The 12718-nt window shown below is 43.6% G+C and overlaps 1 protein-coding gene across 1 annotated transcript in view; it reads right to left on the bottom strand.

Moving 5' to 3' along the window:
- Positions 1 to 179: 179 nt before the first annotated feature.
- Positions 180 to 12718, bottom strand: part of ESYT3 (extended synaptotagmin 3) — a 33719-nt gene continuing 21180 nt past the window's right edge. The window contains exons 11-23 of the mRNA XM_065671364.1: positions 12626 to 12674; positions 11884 to 11973; positions 10957 to 11019; positions 10794 to 10862; positions 9169 to 9234; positions 8001 to 8087; positions 7070 to 7219; positions 6091 to 6533; positions 4821 to 4910; positions 4175 to 4306; positions 2695 to 2800; positions 1780 to 1829; positions 180 to 911 (exon numbers count right to left, since the gene is read on the bottom strand). Coding sequence (XP_065527436.1) covers positions 875 to 911; positions 1780 to 1829; positions 2695 to 2800; positions 4175 to 4306; positions 4821 to 4910; positions 6091 to 6533; positions 7070 to 7219; positions 8001 to 8087; positions 9169 to 9234; positions 10794 to 10862; positions 10957 to 11019; positions 11884 to 11973; positions 12626 to 12674 — 1432 coding nt within the window. The 3' untranslated portion in view covers positions 180 to 874. The remainder of the gene's footprint in view (positions 912 to 1779; positions 1830 to 2694; positions 2801 to 4174; positions 4307 to 4820; positions 4911 to 6090; positions 6534 to 7069; positions 7220 to 8000; positions 8088 to 9168; positions 9235 to 10793; positions 10863 to 10956; positions 11020 to 11883; positions 11974 to 12625; positions 12675 to 12718) is intronic.

Raw genomic sequence — 12718 nt, 5'->3', positions numbered from 1 at the left:
TGGGCTTCTGCCTAGCACAGATTTGAAGCTATGTATTTCAAAAGTCAGTTTTAGAAAGGCATAGATCAAGATCATTATGCAAGACAGAAGTTTATTGTACAGAAACAATACACCAAGCTTCCAAAAATAGTTTTGGTATAATTTGCTCTGCTATTAAGAAAGCTTACTTTACAAAACTCTGCTGTTCCTCAGGCAGAACACTTTATTATCAAGGTTTACAAGATTTTGAAATGTACTGCAATAAAGAACAAAACACGTTAAGGCATCACAAACTGAAACCTTAATGACTTGGTGAACTGATCTCCCTCCTCTTGGAAGCTCGTTATATACATATCTGCAGCCACAATCTGCCAAGATACTTTTGAGTAGTGGAATACCAAATTCTCAGTTTCTCAAAAGCCAATTGCCATTAAGAGTCTGAAACGGGTTCTTCCAACGGCTTCTGTAGCCCTCAGATGAAGAATGCTGTTAAAATTTATTCTGTGGGAAGTACAAGGCTTTCATGTTAAAACACCATGAACAGGATCCTGGGGAAACGAGACCGCCAAGCAAAGTAATGACACTGAGCTGACATTCTGAAGGATCTCCAGGCACAACACTTCCTTAAGAGGGTATCCACAGTTGAGGGTTCTCTGGGAGAGAGGTGCCAGAAACAGCAAAAATAAAGAACTCCTTCTTGAGGGGCAATTTATTCCCAATGTGGGGCAGTTTTGTTTGTTTGGGGTTTTTTTTCAGAGTAGGATCCTTAAATTTACATGCCCTGAGCTGGAGATTGCTTCAGTTTTGCAGTGACTGTTCAAAACACGTTAATTACAGGAGATATGTACATTCTTACAAAGTTGAAAAATTAGTAACTTATGTACATGAGAAGGAATCATGTTTTCTTGCTCCGACTCCTTGTCAGCTCATACCTGCAAGACAGACACAGCACATAATTATAGTTGTTGCAGACTTTCTTTAATGTTTTAACTGGCACAATAGGGAGAACTTGGGCTGCTTTATGGCCTGTGCTTCACGGGCACCGTGGCAAAGGAGCTGCCGGGACAGGGTCAGCCTTCACCAGGAACTTGGGATGAGTCATTTCCTCCTGCTCCGTAATTGCCATATCCCTCTGTGAGGCACACAGGCAAGCAGGGCCAGGGGAACTTGGTTTTCCCACCCTGTCTGCACGGATGGCAGGCTTCTGGACTACCCGTGCTGCATTCCTTGGGCTCCATCAAAGGAGAAAGAAGGAAGAACTACCACTATTAACCACAGACACAGAAGGGGGAAAAAAAACAAACTCTAATTTCTCAATCTTTGCCTCATTCCAATGCTTAACTGAACCACAATGAACACACAAGCAAAATTGCAAGTGGCTTATTATAATAGTTTCTGTAAATGCTTTGTAATTAAAGTTTTATCATATATACATATTGCTGATCAGACTATTAATTTAGTTAAGATCTTTATCCAAGTTAAAATTTGTCACAAGGTTGCTTTAATAACCATAATTCTTTTACTTATGTTTCCCAGTGCTTTTCATGGTAATTTAAAATATGCTGAAGACTATAATTGACATACTAAAGTTGTTTCACGGGCCAGGTATTGCATAAGAAACTGGATTACCAGACAATTTAGATAAAACTACCAGATTAGCTCCAAGTTAGTCCTGCGTTTGTGGGTCATATGTTCTTGCTCACCAAACCACAGGGCCCCTTTACCAGCACCCCAACAAGAGGTGCACAAGCTCCAGCAAAACAGGTGGCAGGGTCTGAAAGCACGGAGATGAAAACTTACCACTGCGCAAAGCCTTTTATCAAGTCCTCCTGCGACAAGTCAATCCGCACCTTTAAAAAGCACATTTTCTTTCTGTGTATGTTAGCGTACAAATTGATTAGCTAAGCTAGCACTCCTCCCACGTCAGACACACTTAAGGTTAGGCCCAGGGAGAAGGAGCTTCCTGAGCTCCCAGGACCCAGGCACTAGCCAGCCTCAGCACTGCCCCTGGCTTTCTTAGTATAGAATCACAGAATCATAGAATAGTTAGGGTTGGAAAGGACCTCAGGATCATCTAGTTCCAACCCCCCTGCCATGAGCAGGGACATCTCACACTAAACCATCCCACCCAAGGCTTCGTCCAACCTGGCCTTGAACACCGCCAGGAATGGAGCACCCACAACTTCTTGGGGAACCCATTCCAGTGCCTCACCACCCTCATGGTAAAGAATTTCCTCCTTATATCCAATCTAAACTTCCCCTGCTTAAGTTTTAACCCATTACCCCTTGTCCTGTCACTACAGTCCCTGATGAAGTACCACAACTTGGGAATTTTATCTGTCACCAAAGAAGTGATTCCAGTTTACACAGAAAGATTAAAGCACCGCTGGCAAATTCTGGGTTTAATCACCCGTCTTTTCTGAGCTTCGTGTTTGCGCTTTTGGAGCCATTCCCCAAAGTGGCAGCAGCAGATCCCAGGAAACACATTTTTACTTAAGAAGCATCCCTTTGAAATGAAGCAGCGCACAAGTCATGTGAGACCATACAAGCTTCCACATGGGTACAGCCTGACTTCAAATGAAAATCTGACAGAAAAAGTTGTTTCCAGATCGCTAGTCCTACTCCTGAGGCTTAGTCACTAGAACCATGTTTCAGGATCCCGCGCTCAGAATGCTCAGCTCTATTAAACCAGTAGAGCAGCTTTGTTAAACTTACTTTCCCCAGCTCCTTCCTGTCCTGTGAAATGAATGGCCTGCTGTTCTTCACCGCAACGTCCAGCGTCCTTTTCTTGACGTCTTCCAAAGACTCAAAAAACTCAAACCTAAAAGTAAAGTTTGGAAAGGAGAGACTTAACAATTAAAATCCTATAAGCACTGGTGGCCAGAGAAGGAAGGTACAGAAAAGGCAATTTTTATTTGCATTGTAAGAAATCTCTTCCAGGCCTCACACAAGACTATGACACTGTTGTTCAGACTGCTCACTGTGCCAGGGGGAAGGAGGAAAACAAGCATCCATGATGAGATGCTATTTACCATCATTTTCCCCCTTCATGGAAGATCAGCATGTTTTCCGTGCAACCTGCATTACTCAGAGGAAGTAGCTGAGCCAACCCCCTAAGTTTACAAAGTCAGTTTAAACCACATGAAGAGAAGACAAAGGTTGAAATCTGTGGCAATTAAGTTCTTAATGGCTCCGACTCATGCCTCTGGCACATGTCAACACATCTGATGTCAAGTGAGTTTTGTCCATGCTAAATCACTGAAGTTCTGCCCACCTGAATAGCTTTTCCTCAAGTCAGAGCTGTAAAACAGGTAATGTGTTTTGGAGCTAAGTATTGCTCCACCTATTACACTTAATTGAGGATGTACAAGACACGTCAATACTGAGGATGAGGAAAAAGTGATGCTGTTCTAACAGCTGTGCTGGCACAAGATCAGTGGTGTTACAAAAGAATAGTAATCCACCACTTTAGTGTTTAAGATGAAGTATTTTAAACTCTTTTCTCCATTCCTGACCTATACGGACATGTACAGGAGGGACCCAACATAGGAAAACTGAGCCACCCAGGGTCAGCCAATACTCACGTACGTGTACCTTCCTCTAAATATGGGGTTAAAACAGCCTCTCAAAAGAGCTATAAGCATTACTATGTTTGGTTTTATAGAAAACACATTCCAGTTCAGTAGGGGAACTGTGGACATGACACTGTCAGCAGAGGTGGGAGCATTTCACTCTGCTCCCATCAGGTCTCGAGGAGAACATCCATCCGCCTGTCTCAAGAACAGCCCAGTCTCAAAAGGCTTTGTATTTCTGCCTTTGATTTTTGGAAAGCTGTCAGAGAAGTGTCAGGCAAAAAAGTACAAACTGAGAAAGTGGCTTTGTGAAGTATCTGAATGGAGCGATTGCCTCTGCAATAACAGGGAGTTAAACACGGGTAGGGAGATGTCTGCGTGCAAAGCAGCAAATGCAGGCTGCCCCTGCTAGGATGGCAGAAGGGGTGGGAGCAGACGCCACTGCAGACAGACCAAGGCCAGCCCCAAGTACTTGCAATCGCAAAGTGCTGGGGTTTTCCGTAAGACCTGCAAGTGTCCACAAGACAATCTTTAGCAGCACCAGGCACAAACCTTATGCATGCCCTTTCATTACACAGAAATCATAACTATTTCAGCAACAATCATAATGAACATTTTCTTACTTCTCATCATATTGGGGGTTCAGAGTTTTTTTCTTAACAGAAGTCTTCTTCCTGCTTGTCCATCTTCTATCTGGAAGCAGGTATATACGAACATATGGATCTACTCCACGATTGGAAGAGGGTACTAAGTTTCTGTTAAAAGAAATATAGTGCTGACAAGCAAGGTACATTCTCACACTGTGTCTTCATACCTTGTCTCTCAGAATCAGACTAATCCTTCGTGGGTTCATGGGCCAGAAACATTTATCTTGGGAATTCGAACATAAGTAAATAAAACTTTAAACAAAATTTTCACTGCTCGAGTGTGTGGTCACTTACTGGGATTCCTAAATTAATGTTAACAAATTTAGTCACAGGTATCCAGGCCTTGTTATGATGCCCATCATGACATCCCAAGGCATGCACCAGTTGTCAGTGCTGGTCAGAAGTAGTTCTGGGTCGATGAAAGCTAAGGTACCTCTGCTGCACTGCACTGACCAGAGCTGGGCTTAGCGAGGCTGCACAGACTGAAGCCACCCAATGCTGATGCATCTCAACTGGGCAGTTTACAAAGCACAAGGCTCTGCTCCATCTTTGCTGATCACCTGACAAGCTCAGAGCTCTTTCCCTTTCCTTTACAGACATAGCAAGCAACTGTCAGCATTACCTGCAGCCATTCACCAGCACGACGAGACTCTGCCGTATTGAAGCGTATCGCACCGTGAGCTGAATCTCTCCCAGAGGCATTTCAGTCCCACTGTAAGACAATTGCACAATCAAAGCTTTTAAACACAGCTATTTAACCGACCACACGCACAGGCCTAGCAGCACAAAACAGGACACAAAGTTGGTGCTGCATTTTTAACAAAAACTGATTTTCAGGGCACTGTTCTTCTTTCTGGCATCCTAAGGTTTGATGTCTAGAGAGCAGCTGGACCACAGCGGTTCCACAGAAACAATGCTCCTGGTGGTGCCAGCATTGCCTAGCCAGCCTTCTGTAACAAGTACCCCATTTCAGTGCCTGAGTACAAACAGCCAAAAAACACCTATTTGGCCTGCTGTAGATGGGGCAGCAAAGTACAGGTGAGCACATTACGCAGCTCCTCCAAGTATGCCAGTATTTGCAAAATGAGACCTTTTTTATATTTCATACTGCATGTTATTAAAGTGGCTTCAAATCCAAAACCATTGCTTTAAAATCGTTTAAAAATGGTTTCTAAATGAGGCCCTGCTCAGAGCCAGAGAATCTGCCAGTCCAGAAGTGCTAGACTGAGCAGCTGGAGCTGCGGTTGATGTTCAGGTTTGTAACTGCCCTGATGCTCTCTTAATTGAGGTGGACCTTCTTTGCTACTTCAGCTCACTAAAGATTCTACTAACTCCATTCTGCATCCCAGGAGAAACAGACCCAGTTCTCCATCCTCCTCGACAGAGCCAACTACCTGCAGCCTCACACTTAGTACAGTGGGAAGGACACACATGTCAGAGCACCTAGTCACAAAAACTTTGCTCACAGCATTCTGAAAGTCTTAAAAGTTTCTGGATAAAACACAGCATCCAAAACTTTAAGCAGCCAGATAATGCTTATCAAGATTTTATGTTTTTACAGAAATGGGATATTCAGACTTTCAATATCCTTTTGCTAAAATCATGGGCATTATGGAACCAAGGATATTCTCTGCAAGAGGCTCTTAAACAATATAAAGCAAACACAAGCAGCATCTCTTAGGAGAGCCAGAGAAGGAAACACTTTCTCTTCACACCTGAACTGATATTAAACTCGTAAGTTACTTTGCTGTTGACTGGAATACTTAGGTCGTAAGATGATTTGACACAAAATTCCAAATGACTTAGCAGTCATGAATGCAACCATATGCAACAGCAAACTATAAACCCTAAACCTTTCCACACAAGAACAATTCAGCTGGAAGAACACCTACTTATGAAGTTCCAGATTGCTGCTACTTAATTCAAAGCAAGAAGAAGGCAGAGAACCCAGCGAAGCAACACTGGGTGCAAGCCTCAGTTCCTGTACGACTGGCAGTGTGGGTGCTACCGCTGCTCTGCTATGCAGTGCTGATGATGTGTGATGCTCTGGATTTTGGCTGTGCTCTGCCTCATTAGGGCCAGCAACAGCTTCGCTTGGTACCGGTGCTGCTGAACTGTCCTTTGTGTCCAGGTCTTCTCTGCTGTCCTTTTTCAGCAGGGATTCAGGTGCTGCAGAGTCTTTGCTCACTGGAGGTACTTTTGAGACTTCTGGGTCTGGCGCGGAGATGACCTGTTGCTGGTTTCCACCCTTCTCAATGACATGCACAGGTCCTTGCTTTGAGGCACTGACACCAGCCTTGACTCTTTGTGGATCAGGTTCTTCAACATTCAAGGTCTAAAAATCACAAGGGAGAGAAATGAGTGCTGCTCCCAAAGCACCAGGGTTAATGCGAGCACTATGACCTGGGATGAAATTTCACCACAAAACTGTAACAGCATGAATCTGCCACTGGGAATGAAAGAGCCCTATGGGATTAGCTGTGGTGATCTCTTCCCTTGTCCTTCTGTGTACGTATTTAACGCTGTCTGAACACTAACGCAGAGCACAATGAGAAAACAGTTCCTAAGCATCTGTCTCCTTTACTGTTTAGCAGCTTTGATTTCACCAGCTTAGATTTTCTCAGTCCAACTCTTTATTTTCATGAGAAGGTTTTCAGCAGTGGTACTGCACTGTTTTAGGAAGCCTCAGGGATACATCTCAGCTCCACCATGCACTCTTAATGGCACTTAACGTCCTTGTCACTTTCGTTTCCTACTCATCTGTGAAGCAAAGCTGCATTTCTCTACACCCCACTTCTTCCTCCATCTCTTTTCTTGTTAGAGATGGGTGTTTCCATTGAGGAAGCCAAGTGAATACAGCAAAGAACTTACCCGCAACACAAGTTTCATCTTAACGAAGCTGTCTGAACTGGAATGGTCCAGCTGAAATCTTTGATCCAGAGTCATGTTTGGGTCCGTAAGTAAGTGGGAGAGACATACCACTGAAGATCCCAGGACACTGTCCCGATCCTTGTCTTTTATCTAGGAGCAGGGGGGAAGTTATTAGATGGCAAGCTGGAAAGCTACCACTGGGAATAGCAAAGCAAGAAGGTATTTCAGGCAGAAACCAAATTAACTTATTTACTCCAGGACATACTATGAAGTATGGTTACTTCCAAACGGGCGATGCCACTGTTTCAGGAGTGTAACAAATTAGCATGTTTGAGTAAAAATCACATCTCCTGTGTGATTCTGTGATTCTGTGATTCTGTGGAGAAGGAACTGCCTTATCAGGCCCTGGCATTTACTTGACTTTCCTTACTTGGGAGAAAATGTCCCAGGCACCAGGGATAACAACTGGTCTTTACAAGCTTTTTAGGCAATAGCTTGTTTAGCCTATTATCCTCCACATACCTTCTAAGTTGAAATCTATTTCTGTAGCCAAGTGAACAGCCAGAGAACTGGCTGTGACTGCAATGTATGCTGGTGAGACGCAGGATTTCTTAGTGAGACAAAATATCAAGGTGAAGAGATTGAACTCTGGTTGAGAATTATGAAGGCTGCAATTTCTGACAGCAAAATATTCATGGTTTTACTGCACACAGACCTGCATAAAACCTCCTTTGCACATGATCCTAGAGCAAAGGTAGATACCGGCATCACCTAACAGAGAATCACCCATGCAGCAACAGGTGCTGCTTCCACCTCTTAAGTAGGAGTACAAGCACACAGAAACAACCAGCACTGAGATCACATCCACCACAAAACGGGTTTCTTCCTAAGGTTATGCACTTGGTCTTCAAAGGAAAGGCTTTTCTCTCACCTCAACATGGAGTGACTGGGAATGAGCACTATGGACAAAGAAGGTGAAAGCCTGGCCCCATGTTGGATCTCTGCTGAAATTGCAGGTCTGCAACAAGAAGATTGCGGCAAATGTATCAGCTTATTCTATAAACAGCAAAGAATACCACAACACTGATTACCAGAGAGGTGACCCTCTTGTTTTATTCAGTGATGCTACACCCTAGCTGTATTGAGACAGTGAAATTTCCAGGTCAGAACTGTGCAGAAGCGAAGTCTCTGGCAAAATCAGAACAAGTTCTGTGGGGCATGGAAATGCCGACAAACAAGTTTGGTGAGCTGCAGTTGGCCCCAACCAGCACAGCCTGGACCAGCAGCCTACTTTCCTCCCACCCTTCCACCAAGAGAGTGCCAGGGTGCTGCTTCCAGCCTGCAGGCACCCGCAGCCAGCTCCCAGAGCTGCAGTGAGCTGGCAGGGAAGGGTAGGAAAGCTAGAGGGGTGGTTTGGTGGGTGTAGAGCTTGGGGGAAGAGTGTACAGCTTCAGCACCATCCACTTCAAGGATAAAAGCATGGAAAACACCCACAGGGGCTGCAGCTGCTCCATAAACCAGCTGCTTCCGCCAGGCCATGAACACAGCAGCTGCTAGGAAGGCAGAACTCAGCTGTTGCTCATGCTCATCAGGCAAAAGTAAGTATTAAATAATGAAAAATTAACTGAAAGTGAAGAAAAAGAGATCTGGATACATCTTGTCCAGGTTAAAATCAATAAATAAAAAATAAATCAGTAGAACTGCAAAACACAGGAGGAGACAGATGAGGAAGCAAATGCCTCTGATGACAATGACACCCTGCCCTCAGAAAGCATGAGCCAGATTGGAGACCTATCATTTTTAACTCTTCAACCCTCAAAGAACTAGAGTACCTGGCCCAACAGGACCTCATAACCATGAACACAAAACCACACATCTGTACAGCACTGGGCAGGCACCCACTAATCAAGCACAACCCAGTGACATGATGCTTCCACATGCTGAAGCGGACCCCCACATCCTAGCCTCTGCAGCTCCCCCTATAACTGCAGCTTTTCACATCAGCTTCACTGGTCCTACCCTTCCTAGGGGTTACTTGCTGATAGTCTCTCATAAAATAGAAAGTATTTAAGGAAAGCAGAGGAGTCAAACAGCCTCACCTTGCTTTTCAGAGTCTTGTTTCCTACTGTGAGCAGGACGAAGGAGGAAGGTTCTCGTTCCATCTTCTGTCAATACAAGGAAAAACAAAAATAAAGAAAGCAGGAGAAGTAAAAAAACCAACAAAACAACAACAAAAAAAAAAAAAAGAAGATACATTTATACTTTACAGGAAACAACATTAAACCACTACTTTTAGTGAGATAAGTTGCTGGAAAGCTGACACTAGTTTTCAGATGTGGGACATCTGAAGAATGCAGTACACAGGAGAGACTCCAGCCAAAACGCAGCACAGTCTTACCCTCTGCCATCTAGAGTACACATTTAAGCCACAGTTTTATGTATTTAGGTTTCAATAGGTCAGCAGTTAAAAAGTTGTCAGGAGCTGGAAGGAAACAGAGAAGAGAATTGAAGGCTCAGTGGAAACCTTCATCATTCCTGTGTGAAACAGGACTCTCCAAATTGGTTTCCAAGGCTCAGGAAACTTGCTGTGAAGCAATTAGAAGCAAGTCTTTGGCGTCAAGTAAGAATTCCTTCCAGAAGCAATAATACTGAACCTCTTGTATTGTGCTTCTTTGCACTAATGCTGTAGAAGTTAAGGCTGGTCTTGGCACAACACTGTATACAAAGTGGATATGGTGAAGTCCAAAATTACGGATTATCAAATGTGATGCATATGGCAGTGCTGGGAACTTATCTAAAAAGACTGCATTTAAGAGGAGAGCTACTCAGAGAGAATAGGAAGCTTTATCCATTGCTCAGAGCTGTGGTGATGTGTAGCTTGTTCAAGAAAAAAAGGAGAACGACATTGCTCCGTGTAACCGCCATTTACATCACAGTAGCAAAATGCAGTATTTGGGAAAAAGGAAAGCAGAAGCAAAGAGAGAGAAGGCGTGAGTGACAGCGTGGCTTCTGAATCCCTCTAAAACTGAGGGGAAGGAATCTGGTGGGGAGGTCTCCAATGGACAGGAAGGTTACCACAAAAAAGCATATTCCTCCCAGCCCAATGTGGAAGGTCACGCTGGAACAGCTCAGGATGGGAAGAAGCCCTGTATCAGCCAAAAAGGGTAACACAGAATCATAGAACAGTTAGGGCTGAAAAGGACCTTGAGATCATCTAGCTCCAACCGGCAGAGATGCCTCACCCTAGACCATGTCGCCCAAGGCTCTGTCCAACCTGGCCTTGAACACTGCCAGGAATGGAGCAAGCACAACTTCTTGGGCAACCCATTCCAGTGCCTCACCACCCTCACAGTAAAGAACTTCCTCCTTATATCCAGCCTGAACTTCCCCTGTTTAAGTTTGAACCCATTATCCGTTGTCCTATCACTACAAACCCTGACGAAGAGACTTACTTGGTTTGATGTCTGAAGGCTCTGTGTCCAAGGTATAAAATAAAAATAAAGACAGCCCCACACACAGTCAGATATTTCTGATTCCCCCTCGGACCTCCTAGAATTTCACTGTGGTGGGGGGTGGGCTTTCAATCACTATTTTGAACCCCAGTCAGTTTGATTGTGGTGGTGGTAAGATTATTTCTTCTTAACCATAGCTAGTTTCAGTTGCTACGATACCGCATAATCCAGAGTGTTGTTTTGCAAGCATGGGAGAAGAATACAAATTTTACCTTGAGGTACTTGTTATTTTTGATCTTCTTTGCTCCACATTCCCCATTCGAATACTCAAAGTGGTTTTTCTGAATTATTAAAAGAGTATTTAAAGCCAGTTAAATTTGTGGGCTTTGATAAAAGGTTAGGAGTGAAGGCTGCCTGCACGTGATTTGTACTTACTGGAAGGTTGAAGGCACTGTCCAAGTAGACTATCAGAATAGCTGTAGACAGACCCTTCTTATCCTGTGAAGGCCAGAAAAGACAAAACACAAGGTAGGCATGATCACCCATCAAGGACAATGTAAAGCACAACACAAATTCAAAACACAGTTTCTGAAAGCTAAGCATCTCTTCACCTTTCTCCTAAAACTTGCAGTTTAGATGAGCACAAGCCAAAACAGCATGACAGTTTTAAGCAGACCAGGAAGAAAAGCTGCAAGTCTTTTCAATTCATTGGCCTTAATGCTTTTCAATCTTTCTAATGCAGAACTGCTTGGATTCCCCAGAGCAGCAAGACACCTAAATATACGCTCAGCCACATACATCCACATCAGTGTCAGCAGAACAAAGCCTGGAAACAAATTTTATTCACTTTAGTGGAACTCAAATGCTTTTGCTTGATTCCGAAGCAGCAGCATCCCTGGGAGATGGGCTTTATCCAAGCAGTTCTGCTGGACAAACAAGCCATCACTGGGAAGCATGGCCCTACCAAGCACCAGTGCTGGGTTACTTGTCTGAGTGGTACAGGTTAAAGACAGGGGTCCTACACAGATCCTAGATGATGAGAGAAGTGAAAAATTATCAAAGAAGGGAACTTTGCAGTGAGTAAGTTCAAGCTTTGTTAATTCAAGTAAAAAGAGCTGCCAGATTTGGGTTACACCTGAATTACCAAGGGACCTGGGGCAAGAAAATACCCTTCGTCATCAGGAGGGGCAGAGAGGTGAAATCACATCAAAACTTTTTCAGACCAAAATAGAATCATAGATACACAGAATAGAAAAATAAGCTCCTGTGAGTTTGCCTCGTGTCCCTGATTTCACACTCCTTTGTTGATCACTGGATGGACAGAGGTCAGAGTACTGGAATCCTTTAAGAAAACATACTCACCTCATGTAGCTTTTCTTGGTCATTTATTAGTGAAAGCCACTCCAGTTTTAAATGGAGGTGTCCACTTGTTGTCTTACTTAAGGGAAACCACTAAGTGGAAATAACAAAGAGTAACTTGAGAAAGGTGAGGCAGAATAAATCTTGCGTAAATCTTGCATTCTGAGACTTACATACAATAGACAATATGAATTGTACCCTGAGCGCCTTAGCTTGCATTTTTGATACTTAGATTGTAGCATGCCCATCTACTCAGAAACACGAGCCAGAAAAAAACAAAACCAAGATACCACGTACATGCAAAGCACATGGATATTTCCCACCAGCAGCACAAGACAGGCACCCTGGCACTGTTTGCAGAGTGCTGGGTTACAGAATGAACCACAAGAAGACTGGATCATTTCTTCCCCCAGCAATCAGACTGTTTCACCAAACTAACTTGCAGCCTTGTACAAAACGCTTGGTACTTACAGGACACGAGATACCAACATAAGATACCTCACTGCTGGCTCAGCATAACCTCAGGGCTGCCTGAGTTTGCCAGCTTCATTGTAAAAATTATTGTAACGGCTACTTGAAGTTTTATGAGTAAAGGTATTTTCTCTTTGTGAAAATACCACAGTGCAAGCATGCAAGAAATCTTTAAGCATGCAGAAACAATGCAGTAGCAGAGGGAGAGCACAAATAAATACATGTAAGCATATACTGCCAACCACATACAGAAATATAGAGCTGTGATCTTTACCTCATCAACAGTTCTGTCATTCATTACATCCACTAGGCTTATAAGCAAGCTGAAATACAAAAAGCAAACATTTCAGTGTATATTTAGGCATGC

This window comes from Lathamus discolor, chromosome 3, assembly GCF_037157495.1.
Source record: "Lathamus discolor isolate bLatDis1 chromosome 3, bLatDis1.hap1, whole genome shotgun sequence".
NCBI classification, from domain to species: Eukaryota; Metazoa; Chordata; class Aves; order Psittaciformes; family Psittacidae; genus Lathamus; species Lathamus discolor.
Note: the sequence above shows the minus strand (reverse complement) of the source record. Positions and strands in the feature narration are given on the sequence as shown.